The sequence below is a fragment of the Colius striatus genome, chromosome 15, assembly GCF_028858725.1.
Source record: "Colius striatus isolate bColStr4 chromosome 15, bColStr4.1.hap1, whole genome shotgun sequence".
Taxonomy (NCBI): domain Eukaryota; kingdom Metazoa; phylum Chordata; class Aves; order Coliiformes; family Coliidae; genus Colius; species Colius striatus.
The window spans coordinates 1,429,652-1,452,926 of record NC_084773.1 but is presented as its reverse complement, the minus strand read 5'-3'; the positions used below and the strand labels follow the sequence as shown (position 1 = coordinate 1,452,926).

Sequence of the window (23,275 nt, the reverse complement as noted above, 5' to 3'; positions counted from 1 at the left end):
CTCCTCTGCCCCTCACCCCATCCCATAGTGAGGAGGCTGAGGGTGCACAAAGAGTTTGTAGCATACACAGCCAGGACAGCTGAGCTCAACTGACCCAAGGGATGTCCCAGACCATGGGGTATAATTCTCTGCATGGAAGGCTGGGCAAGAAGGAGGAAGGGAGGGACATTGGGGGTGATGTTGTTTGTTTGTCTTCCCAAGTCCCTGTTACGCTGGAGTCCCCCTGCCCTGGGGATGGCTGAACACCTGCCTGCCCATGGTAAACGGGCAATGAACTCTGTGTTTCACTTGGCTTGGGTGTGCAGCTCCTGCTTTACCCATCAGACTGTCTTTATCTCAGCCCACGAGTTTTCTCCCTTTTACTCTTCCAACTCTTTTCCCATCCCTCTGTGGGAAAGGGGCCAAGCAGCTGCATGAGGCTTAGTTGCCATATGGGGTTAAACCACAACAGTTACACACATCTGATGAAACCTTTCTCACTGTTTTTGTTGCAGTTTTCAGAATGTCAGGTATTAAGAATGAGCTAAATCAACCTAAAGAGCCTTGATCTTAACAAATACAATGCCTTTATTTCAGAGAATACATTTGGACAATAGAAGCTTACAAGTAGCCAGAAACCTGAAAAACCATTTCACAGTCTTTAAATGCAGAAATATAAATTGCATCAACTGCACCACATGACAAAAATGAGAACATACTATGTAAGCACCCTTGTGTGTCTAGAGATTCTTAAAACTACCCCAGATCATGTATTGAGGGAGCAGTAGAGGACAACAAAATCATCTCTTTCAAAAAGTCTTTGTAATTCAAAGGCAGCAAGTAGGCTCCAGAAACTCCAAATAATCTCCCCATTAGACCTTACAATGCAGTCATAAATGCATACTTTATCAACACTTTGAAAATAGTGAACACTGATAAAACAATGAGTTTTTACAGAAATGCAACAATGCTACAGGGAAGCAATCAAGAGAAGTTCCTGCTTCTATGGAAGTTGGGCTATGATGAACTCACCAGCTTTGCAACCATGTTGTACATCAGTTCTACCTATGAGCAATGACATCATTGCATAAACCTCATGGTTGAATCCAAAGATTTTTGAAAGCACACTAATTTCATTTTTCAGGTTAAACTTTTAAACTTCTGTAAGTTGCAATAAACACACAGCAAACTCTGTATCTTGCAAAGAATAACTGCAACTTTATAAACAAACATCTGTGTATGTTCTGAACCTGCAAAAGGATTTCATTAATTAGTATCTGCAAATATGTCACTAACTAGGGCAACTGCAATTGTTTTAAATGCTGTCATTAGTAGCAGATGACAGGACAAGGGGCAATGCTTACAAGTTGGAACATGAGAGGTTCCAAAGAAACACAAGGAACAACTTCTTCAGTGTTGAGGTGAGGGAGCACTGGCAGGGGCTGCCCAGATAGGTTGTGGAATCTCCTTCTCTGGAGACATTCCAACCCAGCTGGATGAGTTCCTGTGTGCCCTGCTCTAGGTGGTGCTGCTCTGGCAGGGGTGCTGCACTGGATGAGCTTTTGGGGTCCTTTCCAACTCTCAAGATTCTGTGATTCTGTAATGGCAGTCAGACTACAGTTACACTTACTGTTAATGAGTAGCATCTGGTAAAGGGTATTTGTTTTCCTCTCTTGGATCCCTATCACACACATAAGTTTAAACCTTTTTTAGGTATCAGCAGGCTGATTTAAGAACACATCAAGTATTTCACAGTTTAATTTCTCTAGTATCTGCTCCAATTATTTTAAAAAGGTTAAAACATGAAACAGAGAGCTAAGTCATCACTATCCCCCACAAACCTTATTAAGCAACACTGTTGAGCCATTTCCAGCTGAAAAAACAGCTATACCAGCTATTTGCACAGGCTACAGTAACTGAATAATCACTTCTCAAAGCCAACTTTAGAAAGAGATGGCTACACCAAAATTTAATTATAGATCTAGAACAGTAAAGACATTTGCAGCCAGAGGCAGGATTAGGAATCATTATTAAAGGACAGTACTAAGACAGATAGCTGTTTCATGTTTTATAGGATAAACTTAGTACCACAACTCCTTAGACAGGGGTATTGCCCATGAAAACAGAGGACACCTCAATTCCATACCACATCACAGCTTTTGTCACTAGTCAAAGAGAATCCACTGAACAACATTAGAATTACATTTTAGACTGACCAAAAACAACAGTTGTTTTCTTTACATCACATAACAGAAGTTACTTGTTTTCTTTAAAAGGGGGACTTGAAAACTGAGAGGTAAAAAGTTACAATCAATTTAAGAGAGTGTCTTCTAGCCTACGTAGGAACCTGTGTAAACACTGTGGCACACTGGGCTCTGCACTATCATGTCTACCTGTTACCAGTACTTGTATGCAGTACCTGCAATGCTTGCACAAACTGCAGTTTACACATTGCAGTGAAACACACCATAAAAGACACCAGGTAGGAACTTTTCTGACATAAATTCAGAACTGTCAAGCCACAATTGTTACTTAAGTGATTTCTGTAGTTTCACAAAATGTGCCACCAATAAAGTGAACAATAATAGTGGCACACATTTCTAACTGACTCAACATAAATCCCACCATCTGTTGTTAAAAAAGAATGATCTGTCACATCTAACAATACTTCTTGTTCTATAATATTAAGAGAATACATCTCATGTCATTGGATTGAATAAGCAAATGACATCCTGTAAATCAAAGACCACTGCTTGATTCTGCCAGTGATTCATTTAATCACACAGTTACACCACTGAACATAAAACCAAGCACTCTTTACTGCCACCTGTTCGTTCTTAAACATCCAAATTGCTTTTTCTTACCTCAGCAGCCTGTGTCTCCTGGTGTAATAAAGTCAGACCTGTCAAGTCTTCTAAGAAGGAATGTGAAGAATTAAAAACTTTAGCTAGGAAAGTAAAGCCTTCTCGCTCGTACTGGTCAAGGACCTGTCAAACAAACAAACACAAAAGGATTTAAAATAAAATGCCCATAATGTGATTCATCATCATATTTTGCTCATAAAATAAAAGTACAGCCTTTCTGAACACTGAGAGTATTTCTGTACATTGTAAACAAAGAACAACGACAGAGAAAACCACGATCGTTTCTGCCAACTCAGCTCCTCTAGTAGGGAAAGGTGGAGGTGAGAGGGAAGCCAAGTGATGTATAACATTTCCTGGTTAAATGTATTTTCAAGCTTACAACAATGCAGATTGTATGTCAAGAAGAAAAACTTTGCAAAGTCATGAAAGGAGCATTTGAGTTACACAAAGAACAGTAAAAGACTGTGCTCAGATACCAGTTATAGGAAAGAACCATGCTGGGATAGACTGAAAAATTCTCTGAGCTGGTGTCCAAGTCCAACATCCTCCTGAACTCCAGAGGTTCATGTTTCTTAGACTATTGTATCTTAAATCACTCCATTTTCTACTCTAATTTCTCAAGCTTATATTTTATTTTGAGACTCTTACAGACTCCTACAAGAATTGTGAGGAAGCTTTGAGCCTATGCACCTCTCAAACCTCTGACCAGAAGAATTCCACTCCATGCAGCTTTCAGTTAAGTAACTACTTAGCAGTCTGATTTCAATCAAATATGAGGGAGATTGAGGAAAGAAAAGATAAATGTTAAAGATGAACATGATTCTGTAAGTTTAGTGAAAGTAAGTAGCAAGAAAAGGGAAGGAACTTGTGATGGAGCAATTTCAGTATTCATTGTTTTCCTATTTTTCTTCCAAATTCTACCACTGATCATTTAATATCCTGCTCCTTCGTCTCACAGATGAAGCAGCTGAGCTTGACTGACTGCAAAGCAACCTTTTCTATAGAAATCCATGTAGCAGAGCCAGATGCATTCCAGGACTTGAGAAACACACATCTTTTAAATATAAAGGACTGGTATATATGACATCAACGATAGAGAGGCAGAGGAGGGATCCTCAGGATCACACTGATGCTTTTTAGAAGAGTTCCTGCAAATGCCTTAATCTGACAAACTGAACATCTGTCAAAAACTTTAACTGTGAAAACTATCGTTGCTGTTCTCAACAGTTACATCTTCATCTCAGCCATCATCTTCCTCAGGTAAATGCACATCAGTTCAAGAGTCAGGCACAGAAAAAAGAGCTAATGATCACGAAGTTTCAGAGATGGCTGTTATTTTTGTTAGAATGATGATCCTTTCCAAAACCCAGCATCTGTAAACTCCAGTACCTCTTTTAGTTGTTGATCTAATCATCTGCTCTGGCCTCTCACCCTCCCAACCACATACACTGCTCCTGTGTATTGAAATTCTGTGTGTGTCTTAAGCTCCTGCATGAGTGAGTCCCTCCTTACCCACAGCATTTTTCACAGGCAGCATTGTATTGCTGTCAATTCACACTTTCCAGAAATCCATCCTCTGCAGACAGTGGAATATGGTTGTACTTGAAAAAAGCTTCAGCACAAACACAACATTCTCCCAAACCCATGTGGATTCTCTGGTGTTCAGTAAAACAACTGCACCTCTACAACTGACCAGCCACGGGAAAAGGGTCAAAATCAGCCATCGACATGTGGCTCCAGATCTTCAGTGCTCAAAGAAATACCTGTTTCGTCTTTCTCTGATGTCTAAATTTCCAAATAAATCACAATATTGAATCCATCCATGTCTTCTTACAGCTTATCTGCACAAATTGTATGCATCATGTATCCCTGTTCCTCTCTTATCTTGTTTTGGCACAGTTCTTCAACCAGATTCTAAGCAGAATACAAAAGGTTCTTTCATACATAACACTGTTGCAGGGGCTGTGGACAAACTTTCTTGCAATCTATATATTCTGTCCTTATTTTGTGAGAGAAATTTGCTCAGTTTATGTACTCCTTAAATATATCCACTCTCAGCTGACGGAGAAGTGCCCTGTAACCAGGGGAATTCATTTCCTCTGGGAAAGAAGTACAAAACCACCCTGGAAGGACTTGTCTGTTCTGTTGTGAAACAGGCAATTCAGTCAAGTGAGCTTCATTCCAAGGTTTACAAATGAACAGGACCACTCCTGTTGCCCTTACCCCCTTTTCTTTGCACAACGGTAACATGAGAATGGTGGTGGAAACCATTTCATTCTAAATTCATCTAACTCAACCAAAATCTTAACTCTCAACAATCTCACTCTTTACTAGTTTAACAATTCCAAAAGGTCTCAAATAACCTTTGCACTGATAAACCTTCAAACTGTGGGAACTTGCATAGCCCAACAACATTCTTCAGCAAAACATGTCCCACGAGCTTTTACACCTAGTCCTACAGGAATTCAAGCTCATTTAAAAATGTATTTATATTTAGCTCAGAGGACTGTGAGTTTCCCAGTACAAGCAGGCTGGGATCTTCACAGAATCACAGAATCTCAAGGGCTGGAAAGGACCTTGAAAGCTCATCCAGTGCAACCCCCCTGCCAGAGCAGCACCACCTACAGTAGGGCACACAGGAACTCACCCAGATGGGTTGGAATGTCTCCAGAGAAGGAGCCTCCACAGCCCATCTGGGCAGCCCCTGCCAGGGCTCCCTCACCTCAACAGGGAAGAATTCTTCCTTGTGTTTCTTTGGAATCAATTCTGTTCCAGCTTGTCCCCATCGCCCCTTGTCCTATCATTGGCCATCACTGAGAACAGCCTGGCTCCAGCCTCCTCACACCTACCCTTTACATATTTGTAAACTTTAATGAGCTCACCCCTCAGGCTCCTCTTCTCCAAGCTCAAGAGCCCCAGCTCCCTTAGACTTTTATCAGAAGGCAGACTCTCCACTCCAATCATCTTTGTGGCCCTGTGCTGAACTCTATCCACCAGCTCCCTGTGCTTCTAGAACTTCAAGCAAAATGTCCATTTAGCAGTTAAATTGTTTACTGCATGCTTAGGTTTAAAAAAAACAAACAGAAACAGCAGAAACACAACTGAGACAAACTGAACCAAAAATGAGAGGCAGGGAAGAAAACAGATGTAGTGACTATGGTAAACATTTGGACACCTTCTTGATCACATTTTATACCTCTAAAAATAAATAAATAAACCCTGCATTTCATGTTCTCCTACTGAATCTGGAGCATTTGTTCTTTGTACTTCAGAGATTTACTGTGGCATACATAGGTTTTTGTGTGTTTGTATAGTGACCCATAAATATGATCAGAAATTAACAAAGAAAAAAAGAAAGGAAAAAAAAAGAGATTAAAAAATGCTTAGGTGCATTTCTTTGGGGTTTTTCTCATTGTCTTTTATTTCTGGCATAAACACACCAAGACAAACTCATCTGACTGTTCACAATGCCATTCAGAGAACTGGACAATTTCAGCATTCCATTTGAGATGTGTTGTCTTCATATGATCCATTACACTCAGTGAAATTGCACTGTGGCTATACACATACATTAAGTAACTATTCTGTGTTTCAATATCCTAATAAAACAACCAGATGTGCAGAAGTTGTCTGCATCTGGCTCTTTGTGAAGCACTGCATACAGACCTCACAGTTTATAAACTTGGATTACCTTCTCTGCCCTGCTTGTGCAGAATCCTCCAAGCTATCAGCGTTATCAAACCTGTTGCTGTTCCTGTAATTTGTTGGAACCACAATACAGAGCTTATGAGATGTTTTCAGTGATGTAGGCCAGATTACAGTTCATAGTATGTTGAGACAATATACAGTCTATACACAGTGAAACTCTAACCTTATTTTAAAATATTCCTGCATCTCAAAGCAAGGCAGGGACAACAAGAGAGTTTGGCCTCTCCCCAGAGGTAAAAACTTCTACAAGATGAATACTACCTTGGGATATGCAAATATTATGAACAGAGCAGGGAACTGAATGCAACCTTACTATATACAAGAAGTCTATCAAACAGACTTTAAATCTGGTTGATTGTGTTACTCAGCTAACTATGCCTTGATCCTCACTTTTAAAGAACCACGGCTCAAGCCTGAAGTGAAAATGTCCAGGTATTGCTTTCTTGGTAAGTCCATTACTTCAGTGTGCCAGGGTGCCCTGGTTTCTTTCAGAGACGTGCTTAACCTTTCTATATTCTGTGCCAGGGCTATAAATGAATCCTCATGAACTCACACAAAGCAGATTGCATGACTACACTGACATCCACAATGTCTGACATGGGTTTGGGATGAATCACCTGAAAGAATTTTTATTAAACTGTATTGTGATCAGTACAGAAGAGACTAGGAAGTCTCCCTTTAAGTGTCTTTGAAAATGTTAACAGAACACATTAATGCTAATAAAGATGACCATAGAACCATGAGTTGAAGGTACATGATTTTTGGATCTAGTGAACTGTAATTCTTTTTAAGTTGGGTGAAAATGTTACACATAAATATGACCAAATCTGCCATTGTTCTAGAAAGGTTAAAAAGGATTACTTTCCCCCTGTAGGAACTCCATCATGTCACACTGCTAGACTCTCCATGGCACTACAGTGGCAAATACAGGTTAGGGTAAGAAATCTCACTGTAGACACAGCGTCCTAAAAACATAAACCTGAAGTACAACAATGCTGAATACTGGCATCTGCAGAAGCCTGAAAAACTTTATTAGTGTACTTGCTGATTATAATGACTTCCTTTTCATAATGGCAACAGCCTGCTGAATATAAGCATGTTTAGTTTTCAAACAGGAGTTGCAGGCACATAGCTCAGAGGACAATACATCAAGGAGCCAAAGAATGATCTGGCAGCATCACTCACTTTGCTACTTGAGCAGTGGTGATGCCATTAAAGAAGACATACACTGTAATGAACTCCTTTCAATACAGGCAGCAACTGAAAAAACATTTTGACACCTTCAGGGGCTTTTTTTCCCCCAATTCAGATGATTAAAACTTCACAGTAAATACCACAAAAGGGATAACCACCACTAACTTGCCCACATCTAACCTTCACTACACAAATTCTGTAACAGCTGTCCTCTGACAAAGTGGCATATATTTGTTCACTAGCTACTGAACATACCTCAAAAAGGAAAAAAAGAATTAGGTAAAATAAAACTCATTCCCAGTTCCTATGTCAGGAGACCATAGAGGAATACTCTGCAGGCAGTCAGAAACAAAGACAGTCTCAACATCAAATAGGCACAGAATGATTCTAGTAAGTTCTCCTATTTAATCATGTCCAGGAGAGTATAAAGGCCTGTGGATGGCATGAACTTGCTTTTTCAATTCTCAGTAATTCTCTTTGCTGCTAACACCACACTTGGTATCAACGTGATCAGTCTGAATAGCAGCCTTCCACTGGAGAGATGCAATGATTTTTGCCATTATTGATCTCAAACTAGCTACTATCTGGCCACAAATGTGAACAAACATGTCACTATCCAGTCACTCAGTGACATGTAGCAATGTAGCAAGTAATCTTCACAAGCAGAAAAGATGCAAAGCAGCAATCAAGAGAACCAGAAGGACAGAATTCTGCCCAGCAAGGCAAGCTGGAGCTATATAGATTTATTAAGCAAAGTTTACCTTTTTCTCACTTGCAGGTCACTTTTCAGAGCTTAGGAGGAGAATTAGAAAGTAGCATACCTTCTGTATTTCATGTCTGCTACAAACACTGTCAGGAGAACCTGCATTTTAAAAGCACTCTTCTCTGGCACATGTAAATCTCCCCTCAAATTGACACCATAACCTTGGTTCCAGTCATCATTTTACAGAAATAGAGCTACAACTGTTTTTTCACATGAGGGCATTTGAACAGAACAAATGAATCTGTGGATGTTCATTATCACAACGGGGAGACATTAATGTATTGCTAAAGCCTTTTGTGTAAAATGATAACACTAACCCATTTTATTAGCAGTCTTTTTATTCTTGGCTGTTTGCTGAAGAAAAAAGAAATAAAAATCTCGTGGTAGGAAGAAAAAACACCAGAGGCTCAGAGTAAAAAACTTGTTTTGAAACGAGAAACAGATGTGCAGCCTTGGTGTTATGTTCTTCTTAATAGCACTCCTCACAAAGAAGTCTCAATTGCTGGGTATAAAGACGTGCAGCAGAAGGAGAATCAGTCTCCAGGATTGCTTTATAGCAAGAAAGTTATTATCTGGTTAAGTACAAACACAAACCCCAAAGTCCTAATCCCAAGAACCTGCACACTGATGTAAAATTGGCTCACATTTGATGCTTCATTTCTGTCACATCATTTTTAAACTTTTTACCAGTATTTACTTTTTATTTGGTTTTTTTGTTTGCAAAGCATTTAGCATCTGTAAAGCTACAGGCACTGCTGTTTGCTTTCCAAGAAAAATAAAATAAAGTATGAATGCTACCAGATTTATTGTTTTCACTAAATAAGATATATGGGTAGCCTACCTCCAAAACAATGTGGGTGCTGTGTTTTGCACTCCTCCTGGCTTTAACCTCTTTCCACTCAAAGACAGCACACTTCCCCTTCCCTCCCTGCCTCCTACCAAAGGGGACAGATACTTCACCACATGTTTCAGAGCATGAAAAATCACATTCAGTGTTCTAGTTAGACATTTTACATGTCTAGATAACATTTTTACCCACTAACTATCCAGTCATCACAGACAATACAGAATGAAGAGAAAACTACTGTGAGTGTGCTGAAAAGAGGCATTTCAGTTTCAACAGTTGCTTGGAAAATAAGGAAGACATTGCCAGCTAAACTCTGCAAAGCTCAATGTCTCTGCTATTAAACTGATAAGAATCACAGAATCTTAAGGGTTGGAAGAGACCTCGAAAACTCATCCAGTCCAACTCCCCTGCCTAGGGTAGGTCACAAAGGAACTCATCCAGCTGGGTTTGAATATCTCCAGGGAAGAAGACTCCAGAACCTATCTGGCCAGCCCCTTCCAGTGCTCCTTTACCCTCTACTGAAGTTGTTTTACCTCTTGTTTCTTTGGAACCTTTTATGTTCTAGCTTGTACCTCTTGCATTGATTTTCAATTGCAGGGGGCAGAAAATGGAGTGTTAACTTACTGAAGAATAGGCCCTGGAAGGTCTCAACAAGATTTCTTTTTTGCTTATGACTTCTCAGTTTCTTCTTTTGAACAATGAAAAGGAAGAAAATAGACTTCTTTTAAACTTCAGAGATGTCAATTTAGGTATGGTCTTGTGAACACAGCTCTCAGTAGCTGAATGCATTCTGAGCTTCTCAAATAATCTACATATCTTTTATATACAAGTAATCATTTTTCCTGATATGAATTTATATACTAATACTGCAGAGAAAAGTGTGATATTTATTTTAGCTACTCTTTCCTTTCTATAATATTTCTCACCAATTACTTTAAACATACTGAGTGTGATCTGAGGATGCCATTATATGGACTTCCCTCTGGACAGTGTACAGGTTTAAGGCATTCCCTGCCTGAAAACAGCAGTAAGCAGAAGTGAAAAGAAAGAAATGAATAAAGAGAAAATAGAGGAAAATAAACATCATGATTTCAGAGAGAGTAGAGGAGAAAAAGACTTTCCAAGTAGACAACATCATTAGATCATCTGTCCTGACCTCTTTTAAGTACATGGGTACGTCCTTCAGCCACCTAATAGCCATCTCTTGCTCGCTGCACATTTACACTGGATGGATATTTACAACTTCATTTATCCCCATTCTGCTTCCTGTCCAAAATTTATGCTGATTAGCTCATCAGAAATTACAACATTTTTGGCTCCAGTTCATACTGGCATTACTCACTCTCTATTGTACAGCAACTGCAAAAAGCCCTTCTTTTTCCCCAGTTACATCTGAGGTTATTGACATTTTGGGGCTGCCTGATCTGTCTGTTACCCATATATAGGGACAGACACCCAAAACACAGCTCTGGTTTTTGCCTTGAAGAACCTGTGTAGAAAAAGCATCCATTTTTCAGACAATCCCTACTGTTGGGGGTGAAGAAAGGTCACTTCCCCAAATGTATAAGAAAATGATTCTTCTCACAGAAAGGCAACTGCCTTATGCTGAATGTGTTTCGGCTGTCTATACAATCTGATTCTATAAAGACCAGAGTGGTCTCTCTGATGGGTTGACTTAGCAAGCAAAAAGCCAGTAATGCTTGGGTACTGCCTATGAAGTATTTATTCCACCCAGCTCTCAGCTGCTATCAGCAGCTCAATTGTAAAGCATGATCTGGCAGACACTAAGCATCCAAAACTTTCTCTGCTTTAAGCAGAAATTGCAGCTGCTTGCTAGTTCCTAAGTACAGGTTTCTAGATTAAAAAGCCCTATTTTGTAGACTACTCCAGATATAGGAGTAGTCCTATATATCCTATACAACATAGGATTGTATTCTGCAATACCTGTACAAAACAGCACTGAAGGAACAACAGCATTCCACCAAAAACACACATATTTACTGTTAAATTTCAGTTTCAGGTATTTTACCTTTTTAAAAAATTCAGTTTCCTTCATTTCCCCTCCCCAGTTTTAAAGAAAACAGAAGCACTTCTGCAAAGACACACTGTAAAAACTGGTAAGAACTGAATAAAGGTTAAACTTGAACTGTTCAGAAATGCCTACACAGGCAGAGAAGCAAGAGCTGTCCAGTAAAGAAGGCTGATGACTTGCCTCGAAAAGAGTCTTTTCTATTAAAAATAGTCACTAATATTAAAGAATCATTTATGTTCCAGCCAGGAACATGTGGGCTGCTTCTTAAAGTGATTTCTCAGCTTACAAATACAAAAAATCTAGGCATAAATAGCAGACATGCTGCACAGTGTCTATGATGAATATTCACTGAACAGAAGGCGTTAGGTCACAAGTAGGCAAAAACCTTGAGGAAGTAGAAAGAACCATTACAATTACTCATACTCAGTGAAATGAACAACTGACCTTTGGAGCTGCAGACACAACCTTCAGAATTGGGGTTGAAGTATTTCTACAGTCAGCAATGGTCAGATGAGCATCATCACCACACCAGCACTACACATTGTACATGTTTCTATATCCAGTCCAGTGTTCTCTAACTTTGTTTTTGCAATTCTTACATGAGAGTCTGCCAGCAAGTCAAAGTACTTTCGTTCAGTATTGGTTTTACTGACACAAAAGGAATTCTGTACCAGACTCAGAGATGACAAGACAGTCTCATCTTAGCATATTACACTTAGAATAATTTGAATCTGTATTCTAGACAGATACTGAACATGTCAATAGCAGAAAAGTGGTGATGCTGTCTCTTTCCTTCTGACTGACAGTCCTTTATTTTGTGATAATGGCAGTTAAAAATAAAATTGAACTGGAGGAAGAAGGAACTTAAGTGGAACAGGACTACAATCTGTCAGAAATATGAATCAATTGCTTGTAACAATGTCAGGTTTCTTCTTCCCCTCAAATAGTTTAAAGCTCAACTGGAAAAGAAAGGGAAAATTCACTTTATCCACGGTATAGAATCTGTATTATATGAGTATTTTCTCTTAGAGCTTTCAATTATGTTTTCTCATTTAGTTCAGATAATCAAAGAATCACAGCATGGTGGGGGTTGGAAGGGACCTTTAGAGCTCATCCAGTCCGAATCCCACCTAAGTCCCACCTAGACCAGGTCACACAGGAACGTGTCCAGGTGGGTGTTGAAAACCTCCCGAGAAGGAGCCTCCACACTCTCCCTGTGCAGCCTGGGCCAGGGTTCCCTCACCTCAGTACTTAAATAGTTCTTTCTTATGTCTGCTATCTGCTAGAATGCAATTTTCAATTTAAGAAGGACTTTATAAACAATTCTCTTCCCACTTACAAGTGCTTAGAATAATAACTTACATCCATTTAAGATCACTAAACGATTACTGGAAGATATTTGATTTTTTTCTACTGCTATTTAACATGGAGACAAGTAAACCAGTAACACCATGGGGCCCATCAGTGACAAAAACTGCTTTTTGGACCAACTTCTGGGATTCTCTGCAACACAGCTTTGATTCTAGTATCTAACATGGTACGCTGCCACATCAGCATAAATTGAGACGCTATTGCACTTAACATCAGGGAACAATCAACAAATTCACCATATAAAAGAAATACAGAAGAACAAAATCCTTTGTTTTCTTCTCTTAAAGGCAAGAGTGTGTTATTTATTACTAGAAAGAGAGTCTTAATCTAGCAACTTTACTATTCCAAAACCAAAAGTGGTACCAACAGATTTGCCAATTCTATGGAGCACAAGGAAGAGGGAATGAAACATGTTTCAGAGAACTGTATGTTCTCTGTTCTTTTTTTCCTCACTTCCTCTCTCTCCCTCTCAAAAAAACCTTCTTGGTCATTTAATCAGTGGAGTTAAAAACTTGTTCCAAAGAACACAATACTGAAGAATGGCTCCTAAAACCACTTGCAGCAAATTGTGGCTGTCTACTCCCTTGTGCCATGAAGACCCCAAACTGTCACAATCTGGGTAGGAATGTTGTTTTACTTCGTTATTTAAACATGTTTTGTATGCCAAGTTGTATTTAAACTCCCTAAGATATCTAACTCCCTAAGACATCTAACAGTTACATCTGCCATTCAGGAAGAAGTAGGTTTATGTGATGAAGACAAACGGATTGGCTCAAATAAAGACAATTATCTTAGGGCAAAGGGCTGGGTAATAAAAACTAAAGATGCAAATCTCCCGTTCCAGACATTTAAATACAGTTGCAAACACCCACACTCAAAACAAACATTTTGACACTGAACATACAGCTGCTGGCTTCTGGGAAGCTGACATTTACTTATCCTAAGTCAGAAGTTTTGAAAATGCATCCTCCGCTCAGAGCCCTGAACACAAAACAAATCCTCACCCATGTGAAAATATTTGGGTGTGTGGTTTAGTCTCACAAGACACAAACTGATCTTTAACTTTTGATAAACCCTGGGAATTCAGAATACACATAAATATTACACATAAACAAGGTAATTTCTAGTAGAATAATATCTCACTGATTTGTTGTGGAGAAACACACTAGTTTATTCTCCTTAAGAGAAACAGTAGATAACAGATATTAGTCCCTGCTTTAACTCCAAATAAGTTACAACAGAGAATAGGAGAGAGTAGTGAATAAAAGCCTCCTGATTTCTTTTATACTTGCTGCATTTATTTTAGTTGAAGAAAATCTAACATCACAATAAATTCATTCAGAAGTGAATTCACAGATATGTTAAAAGTTGAAATGAAAAGAATGGCTGAAATGAATTTCTCATTAGAGATTTTTAGCATCATCGTGTGTGGGGAGGTAAGAAGAGAAGCAGCAGCAGTAATGGTTAAAGTTTTGAACTGCCCTTCTTGTGACCTGACCAAATTTCTGAACAACCTTCTTTCTCTTCAGAAGCATCAAGTTTCGTTTCTTTCTTTTGTTTTCAAATCCTCCCTTCTTTAGACTTTGGGAGGCTGTTTGATGTCCGCAACCTACATTTCCTATTAAAGGTCAATAAACCTGCATCCCACAACTCTGAATAACTGCTGCAAAACATTCATCATTTCTAACTCTCACACTCCTGCCATAATCATAGAATCATAGCATGGCAGCGATTAGAAGGGGCCTTTAGAGATCATCCAGTCCAAACCCCAGAAGCAGGGTCACCTAGATCAGGTCACACAGGAATGTGTCCAGGTGGGTTTTGAAGACCTCCAGGGAAGGAGCCTCCACACCCTCCCTAGGCAGCCTGTGCCAGGGCTCCCTCACTGAAACACTGAAATACTTTTTCCTTATGTTTAAATAGAACTTTTTGTGTTCGAGCTTCATCCCATCACCCCTTGTCTGTCACTGGATACAACAGAAAAAAATGCTGCCCCAACCTCCTGACACCCGACACCCATCATCTAGATATTTGTAACTATTAATGAGATCCCCCTGCAGTCTCCTCTTTTGCAGTGCTCATTCCTCAAGGACAAACATTTCTGCCCATTTCCTTCATAATTTCTGCAAGCTATGCAAGAGTTAGCTTTTTTAGTACAGGGAGGACCAAGGCTTTTTATTCATCCCCTAAATTACACATTGAATCATAGAATGGTGGGGGTTGGAAGGGATCTTTAGAGATCATCCAGTCCAATCCCCCTGCAGAAGCAGGGTCACCTAGATCAGGTCACATAGGAACACGTCCAGGCGGGTCTTGAAGCCCTCCAAGGAAGGAGCCTCCACACCCTCCCTGGGCAGCCTGTGCCAGGGCTCCCTCACTCAAACACTGAAAGAGTTTTTTCGTATATTTAAGTGGAACTTTTTGTGTTTCAGCTTCACCCCATCACCCCTTGTCCTGTTACTATCTACTATAGAAAGAAGTACTGCCCCAACCTCCTAACACCCACCCTTTAGATATTTATAAATGTTAATAAGATCCCTCCTCAGTCTCCTCTTCTCCAGACTGAACAGCCCCAGGTCCTGCAGCCTTTCCTCATATGAAAGATGTTCTATACCCTTGATCATCTTGATGGCCCTGCACTGGCCTCTCTCCAGCAGTTCCCTGTCCCTCTTGAGCTGAGGAGCCCAGAACTGGACACAGGACTCCAGATGAGGCCTCACCAGGGCTTGAACTGAGAAATGTGTAATATAAAAAGATGAAAAGGAGTGTCTGACTGACAGATTGTACAGTCTGCTGTTAATGGGAGAAAGCAAATATGAAAGTCTTTTCTCAGTGCAGCTATGGCAAATATGATGGATATTGCTGGAATCAATGTTAAATTTATCTCAATTGAAAACAAGCAGTAAGTTACTGAATAGTGAAGGTTACTGTCACAACCCATCAGAACCATTTAAAGTAAAAATGTGTGCAAAGCAGTTAGCAGATGAGAACAATAAAAGCATTGCCATGTCTACATGGTGAGAGATTTCAAAACTGAAACACCCATAAATAACTTACGCAACACAGGCACTTAGTAAATGTCACAGCAAAAGTGTTTAATGTATTCCTGGGATGTTAAAAAGGGAAAAACATCTTCAACAGTAGGGAAATATCTTGACTGAAAACAGAAATTGTAACACAGTGCCTAGAATACTGTTCTGATCCTAGTGTGCATCCCTTCATGAAATGCAATGAAGAGCATTTAAAGCTGTCAGTAAAATTGCTCAGTGGTTACAAAACTATGACTGAAGCAGCTCATTATTTCAGCACACTGGGTAGAAAGTTGAGAAAGAACTTGAAAATTAGTAGAGATCCTTGTGCTGCTTTAAAAAAAATGATAATGGAGATAGTTACACATCAGAACAATTGTAGTAGGGGAAGGAGAGAAACATCTTTAAGGAAAATAAGTCAGCTTCCCACTATGTGGACAATCCATCTGAAAACTGGAGGAAGTAAGATCTGTGAGCTGTATGTAAAAGCACAGAGGGGGCATATCCAAGTTGGCTAGTAGCAACAATCTTTTCTGACGTTTAATTCTGAATCTTTAAGTTCTCCTGGTTCATTCCATGGCACACAAGGAGAAGAGAGAAGTGAGAAGCAATAACAGGGACATTTTCATTACCCTTGTTAAAATATAAACAGATTTGTATTAAGAAATATGCATTATTTTATCATCCATGTTTCAAGGCTTTAGCCAGTTCCCTGCAAGGATCAGGACCACTCTGTTTTTTCCTAAGGGACTGTCATGCTCTTCACCATAATACTATGAGAAAACATCCTCATTTTGCTCTCAACAGGGTAAACAGACATCTTAATTAGAAGAGCAATAAGCTTACTATTTCTGTTCTGTAAATAAAGCAGTTATTACAAATAGATATACCAAAGGACTTTAGTCTCTCCTTTCTCAGTAACAGAACAAGGTTACCATGGAAGAGGAAGGGCATTGGGAGAGCTTACACTGCTCCTCAGACCTACTACTCAGTTAGCAGTGCCATGCTGTTAGTTCTGAAAGAGAATACTTTCCATTCCAGCACATGCTTGTGCGGAACCAGAATAAGACAGAGGGGGAAATCACATAAGGAGAGTTTGGCCCAGCATAAAAATAGATTGGTTTCCTGCTGCGACCATCCCCAAATTCCTGAACAATTGCCTGCGGGAAACTTCTCTGGCATGCAGCCTGTTTAGGACAACTCTGGGTAAGGAATAGCTGGCTGCTTGGACGTCTGGTCTCTTCTGCTTCAAAAACAGAGAAATGAAGTCATGACTGAGTCAAAATGAAATGGAATCTAATCCCTGAACATGCAGATCACTAGCGTCTTCTCCTAAGTCTTCTTCTAACTTCTCCAGTTGCACTGGATGGTTTAAAAGCATTCTGGATTTTGTTAAATAAATTCCTGATTCATTAGTTTTATGTTTCGAGAATTAGAGAGTGAGAAGAAATGGAGAAACAGAATGCTGAGGTTGGGTAAGAAGAAAATAAGGCACCAGCAAATTGAATTCTATCAGAAAAGCCACTTCTCTCTTCTTTGAATCTACAGTAACTCAGCTTAGGATGAAACTATGCTAAATCACTGGATTTAAAAAAACAAACCAAAGCCCCATCACACAAACTACAATTAAATTATAATTGGATTTGTCATTTCAAAGTATTAGCATCAGATTTCCAGATAACACAGGGTGACATACTCTTATGCTAATAAATAGAAAGTTAGCAAAGTAAACAAATGTTGTGTTTCTACTGTAAGGAAATACGTGTGCCAATGAAGCAACCTTTTCAGCACAGAAGTAATTCAATACCCAAACCACATGAAAAGTGATCTCTCTGGGAATAGCACAGCTGCTAAAATCCAAGTCACTTTTTATTAAATCATCAAGTCTGTTTATGTAAAACAGGGCTCTCTTAAAATGACCTCCAAGAGGAAATGACTCGCTAACAAAAAATTGATACCTGCATTTAATTTATCTCCATCCATGTATGTTTTTATTGTTTCTGTATATCAGTGTGTCTTGGATCAGAGATTAAAGGAATAAGAAAAAACATGAAAAAAGCTTATTCTAACAGTTTAACTTCTCAGGCTCCACCATTATAAAGTTTTAGCTACCACTGAGACTTCAGCTACCAAAGAGAGCAGATACATGTTTCTAAAAGTAACGGCAGTCCTAAGTTTAGAGCTTCAACTTTAGAGGAGAAAATGGACATTAATAGCCCTTCAAAAGTTGTCAAATGTACCCAGAGAGCCTACAGAATTAAAAGGAATACTATGGAAGAATGAACTGTACAAGTCCTCAAAAAAATGATAGTGCCTCAAGAGTCTGATAGCTATTTGAAAGAAGGTCAAGTGAAGTGAAAAGAATGGAAAGAACTTCTTGCAATAAGTCTCAAGGTACATAAAAGCGAACTAAATTAATGGCACTCCCAAGCAGTGGAGCAGTCCAAATCATGAGTCAAAACATCTGAATCTTCCTATCGAGATATCCCAGTCAAAACTTCTTCAACGTGCACTACATGGCCATAGAAAACTTGCCAGAAAAAACTTTTCAAGGCCACAGTACAGGAAAAAGATCCAAGACTGAAGAGGAGGCCTCACACAGACATATCAGTGGGCTGCCCTAGTGTTCTGGCAAGACACAACTCAAATCCAAGCAACAGCTGTAAATCTATTAGGTGACTCAGGACTGTCAACACCAGCATCAAACTGAAACAGTCTTTTCAATAAAGAAATGTTATGGAAGCAATTTATTTCTTTCTTAAGTGTTCTTTATGTGTTGATTTTGTATCATAAAAGAGAAATTCAGAAAACTTTGCATTTTACTAATATGCAAATAGTAATGCAAGGAATTGAAAAGGATGCATATAGTCAAGCATCAATTTCTTCATTGAAACCAATATCCACTGTATTCCTTCCTACAGAGCTAAGAGATATTAGTATTTATGTGATCACGTTTTTGGAAATATGTTGGCCCTAATGTCTGCTTGGTCCCTTTGGCTGACTAGAAGGTTTATGTGAATAGCATGCTTACAGGTGATTGCAAGGCAATTTGGAAAACAGCTAAAAAAGAAGGGTATGAGGGCAAAAGACCTTTAAATGATGTGAGAACACGGATTCCAAGCCCTAAGGAAGTCAGAGAAAAGGTCATAAATAAAGCAGTCCTTAGTGCTCCAAGACTGACATAGTGCAAGACCATTCTGTGTGTAGAAATGAAGTACAGGCAAACTCAGACTTACTTTGGTTGAACAAGCTGTGCACTTGTCAAATGCCAGGCTGACTGGAAGAACATTATCAAACCTTGATAAAAATCCACGGATCTGGAAGGGGGGGGGGGGGGGAAATCCCATTACTTTACAGTTACAAAAACATTTCCAATATTCCACATGAACTGGAGACACACATTCACTAAAAAGACGACAAATTATTACAACGAGGGTAAAATTGTTCTAACGTGGTGACTCCACTAACATCTGTAGGAAATGTTACACTCGCTAGATATCTCTGTCATTACAAATAATGACACAAGGATCTAAATGTGCTTTAATCACAGAGGCACAGCACCACCTGGAGTTTCATAGAATCATAGAATGGTAGGGGTTGGAAGGGATCTTTAGAGATCATCCAGTCCAACCCCCCTGCAGAAGCAGGGTCACCTAGATCAGGTCACATAGGAACATGTCCAGGTGGGTCTTGAAGCCCTCCAAGGAAGGAGCCTCCACAACCCCTCTGGGCAGCCTGTGCCACTGATGGTATAACCAGTTAATCACTTCTTTTTCCCCCCCATCTCTATAACATATGATCTGAAAACTTACCTGTTGTGTGTTCCTAAGCTATGTTGTTAATATGATACTATGACAGAAGTAATGATTAAATGAAATGTTTTCTGATTAAGATGATCTGGACATGGAACAGATCTCAAAACATAGGCCAAAACTGAACAATTACACAAATAAAATAATAAAAGGGTATAAAACAAATCAGACAGGAAACAAATCAGACTGGACAGTTAACATGCTCATCATCAGGAAACAGACAAACTGAGAGTCCGTTATTTTCATAGTAGAAACAGTACACTACCTAAAGTTTACTTTAGATGTAGGGAAAGAGTCTAAAAAGAATTACAGTGTAATGTAATATTTCTAGCTTTTGTTGGGGGGAAAAAGAAATAATTTCTTCACTTTTCCTAGTTCAAATTACAGATCTGTTTACCCCATGTCTGGAGCATCATCACCACTTTTAAACAAAGACACTGTACTTGTATCAGCTTCACAAAGATTCAACTATTGAAATGACTGAGGTTGTTTTTCAAAACAAAGTGACTCAGCATAAGTAACATCTCTTCCATATTACCATCCCATATGATCACAGGAAACATTCAGGTACTTTTCTGTAATTATCTAGAAATCACGACACTCATTTTTCAACTAAGCAAGCAAAAAATGAATCAGAAAGGAGTAGCTGGCTCAGAAGTGAGCAGGATTTAGATTTGTCTTGTTCTTCCTATTGAGGATCAAAAAATTTCCCTCAGATACACTGCAGTAGATGGCACAGGTTGGGCTTGCCCCACACAGCATTAATGTTTCAACTACAGGTAACACTATAGCAGTAGTGCCAAAGTTGGAAACTGTCAAGAACCTTCCAGATGAGCAGCTTGTGACTGGCAGTGAGGACAAAAGCCTCATACTGAGAGTGTGGGAAGAAGCCAATCAAGAAGTGAATATTCCCTACCAATCCTGCAGCTCACAGTGGCCACAGTAACATGCAGAAAAACTTCAGGGCTATGGGACAGAGACTCCTGAGAAAGAACTGGAGAGTCCAGAAGTACTAGAGAGAGAACCCAGAGAGAATGTAGGGGAAACCAGTTGCATAAAATGACTTGTGTAAATACTGGTTACTGTATCACATCATAAACAAAACTAGATTCATTTTATACAGCCCAGATCTTGTGATGACCTGAATCTTGTAAACAAAACATACTGGTAAGCTTTATCTTTTTCTGAATCAATATTCATTAGTGAAAAAAAAAACCCCATCCCAATAGTATCAATAAAATAAACAAGGTCATTTAATAAGTAAACGATTTTATACAATGAAGCATCCAGAACCCCTCAGACAGCAACATGAGGCAGGAGGCAGAGAGTACTTTTAATCTCCAGTGATATGTCCCAGTCAGGTTTCTGAAGGACACACAGCAAAAAATAAAACCAAGTCTACAAAGCAATCTGAAAAACGGTATCCTTAACAGATTTGTAACTAGAGTTGAGTAGAAGAATTAAGACTGCTGTATTGCACCACAAAGACATGAATACTTTGGAGAACTGTAATAGTTATGACTTGGCTGGATTTGAATATTTTTTTTGCCAACTCAGAAGACATTTAAAAAGTGAGCAAAAGTAACTTTGAAATGTTCACATTGTCAGCTCAGACAGGGAACAGAAAAATCAGAGGCTGTTTTATTCACATGCTGTCTGCTCCAAACAAACTCCTGCTACACAGAATTGTGTGTCCACAAGTAGGACACCACAATGCCAGGAACACAACTACCCTGACCTGGGTGATGGATTAGTTCATATTTATTTATTTAAACCAACACAGAGAGTCAGTGGAATTCAGGGAATGGAGTCAGCATGCAGTATGTTTTTGGTTAAGGAGGCAAAGTCTGATGTTTGCCTTATGTCAGTTCCCAGGTTCTACACAAAAGCATTTACTCACAGATTATTTACCTGATGAGGAACAAGTCCAAGAGAAGTAGGTGGCTCATTCATTCTATCATCACTACTGCTGGCCACAGCGTAACCACTGTCAAAAATCCAAGAAGGAAAATTAGAACAAGACTACATACCCAACAGTCAAAATTTCCAGTAAGCTTTTGTTACAGTTTACAGTTTAGAATCTGGAAAGGAATCTATCTGGAAAGTCTGCTTCATAGTAACTAAGATTCAGCATGGGAATATGGAAACTCTTTTTCAGAACCAGTCTGAAACTTGTAACACACTCACGTCCAACTTCTAAATCACTTCTTCTTTCACAGATTTTTAAGAGAGAAAATGAACCTAAATGTCAAGCTGCAGAATTCCAAAGTAATTTCTGCATCAAACTCATTTATTTTTAAATGAGATTTGGTAAAATTTGGCTTCTCTTGAAGCCCTTCATGTGAGAGATGTAGTTATGATAGTTACATTTATTTACAGAAAACACTACTCCATAGGGAATTCTCATACTTAGTGTGTTCTTCCTTCTCACAAAAGATTATATTAAATAAGCTAGAGCACACCTTTGGAAATGACTCACCCTTCTGGATGCTGTAAAACAGAAACCATTAACTCCACTGCAAGAGCTCCAGCTACCATGGCTAATCCAGGCCGACTGACAGTGCACTGCTGATCCAGAGTCCGATCCCTGGTGGACTACAAAGATAGATAATTCTAAAGGAAAGAAAAAAGTAACTCAAAGGTAACTAGCTGCCCTGCTACATAAAACATCTTTAGCTCTGTGCAATTAATTTCTTTGATCTTTTGAATAAAATATGAGTTATTTCTTAATCCTGTTTACATCAACATAAACCAAATCCCTCTATGAAACGGCATTTAAAGGAAATAGAAATTCAAGTCACAACAAGAGAGATATATAATCACCATTAGCAAAAGGTTCTACTCACATCCCCTGGTGCCACAACATCGTTGCAGAAGTAACAACCCAGTTTATAGCCAGGGATATTTGAAAAGAGTGAAGAACCCAAGAGATCAGAAGAAGCAGAGGCATTGTGGAGACATGAATCACCAGATTCTTGCTGTTTTGGTTTCTTTAGTCCGTGTCTCATAACAACAAATGTGTCGAATCCCAATGCAGCATTGATGACCAACTGTGAACAGTAACAATAGAGAACAACAGATTCTAAGTGAGCCAAAATGGGAGAGGGAAAAAAAGCCTCAAGGTTTCATTCAGTGTAAATGTCAAAAATACCCTACATGCTCTGGATGGACAAGCAATCTATCAAGTGCCTATCTATCACCCTAGCCACAAACAGCAGGTTTTCTGATAGGTCTAAAGTACTAGTTGTCAAGCATTTAGAAAAAACCAAACCAATCCAAAAGTCTGATGACTCAGCTGTGCCACACGTATGTTTTCTTTTACACTCATGTTAAGTTCTCAAGTTAATAAATCACTATGGACACCACTACATTTATGTCACAAAATACACAGCATGTACACTGTGGCTAAGCTGACATGTTAAAAGCTTAATACTTGCATTTTCTGCTTTTGTGCTATTTTAACTGAGGAAAGAGAAAACTGCACAACACTTAATCTTGACATTTCTTAATACATTTATCTGAGACTTTTGAATTAAAACCTGCATCATGAGAGCAAGGGAGGTAAGCATTCAGGATAACTTAGTAAAATTCTTCAGCAAAAGCATATTTTCAACACTGTATTAATTTGGAGAAAGAATCCTGTGTGATTTACAATCCTCTTTCACAAAAGTTTGGA

At 39.1% G+C, this 23,275-nt stretch overlaps 1 protein-coding gene across 3 annotated transcripts in view; it reads right to left on the bottom strand.

Annotated features, from left to right (window-relative positions):
* Positions 1 to 23,275, bottom strand: part of ATG7 (autophagy related 7) — a 106,245-nt gene that overhangs the window by 61,387 nt on the left and 21,583 nt on the right. Inside the window, exons 14-19 of one of the 3 annotated variants that reach the window (XM_062008181.1) lie at positions 22,446 to 22,649; positions 22,079 to 22,194; positions 21,511 to 21,586; positions 19,024 to 19,104; positions 2,844 to 2,966; positions 616 to 1,576 (exon numbers count right to left, since the gene is read on the bottom strand). In XM_062008181.1, the coding sequence (XP_061864165.1) occupies positions 1,340 to 1,576; positions 2,844 to 2,966; positions 19,024 to 19,104; positions 21,511 to 21,586; positions 22,079 to 22,194; positions 22,446 to 22,649 (837 nt within the window). In that variant the 3' untranslated portion in view covers positions 616 to 1,339. Of the gene's footprint in view, positions 1 to 615; positions 1,577 to 2,843; positions 2,967 to 19,023; positions 19,105 to 21,510; positions 21,587 to 22,078; positions 22,213 to 22,445; positions 22,650 to 23,275 lie in introns of those variants that run through there. The other 2 variants (XM_062008182.1, XM_062008183.1) reach the window with 2 other exon arrangements.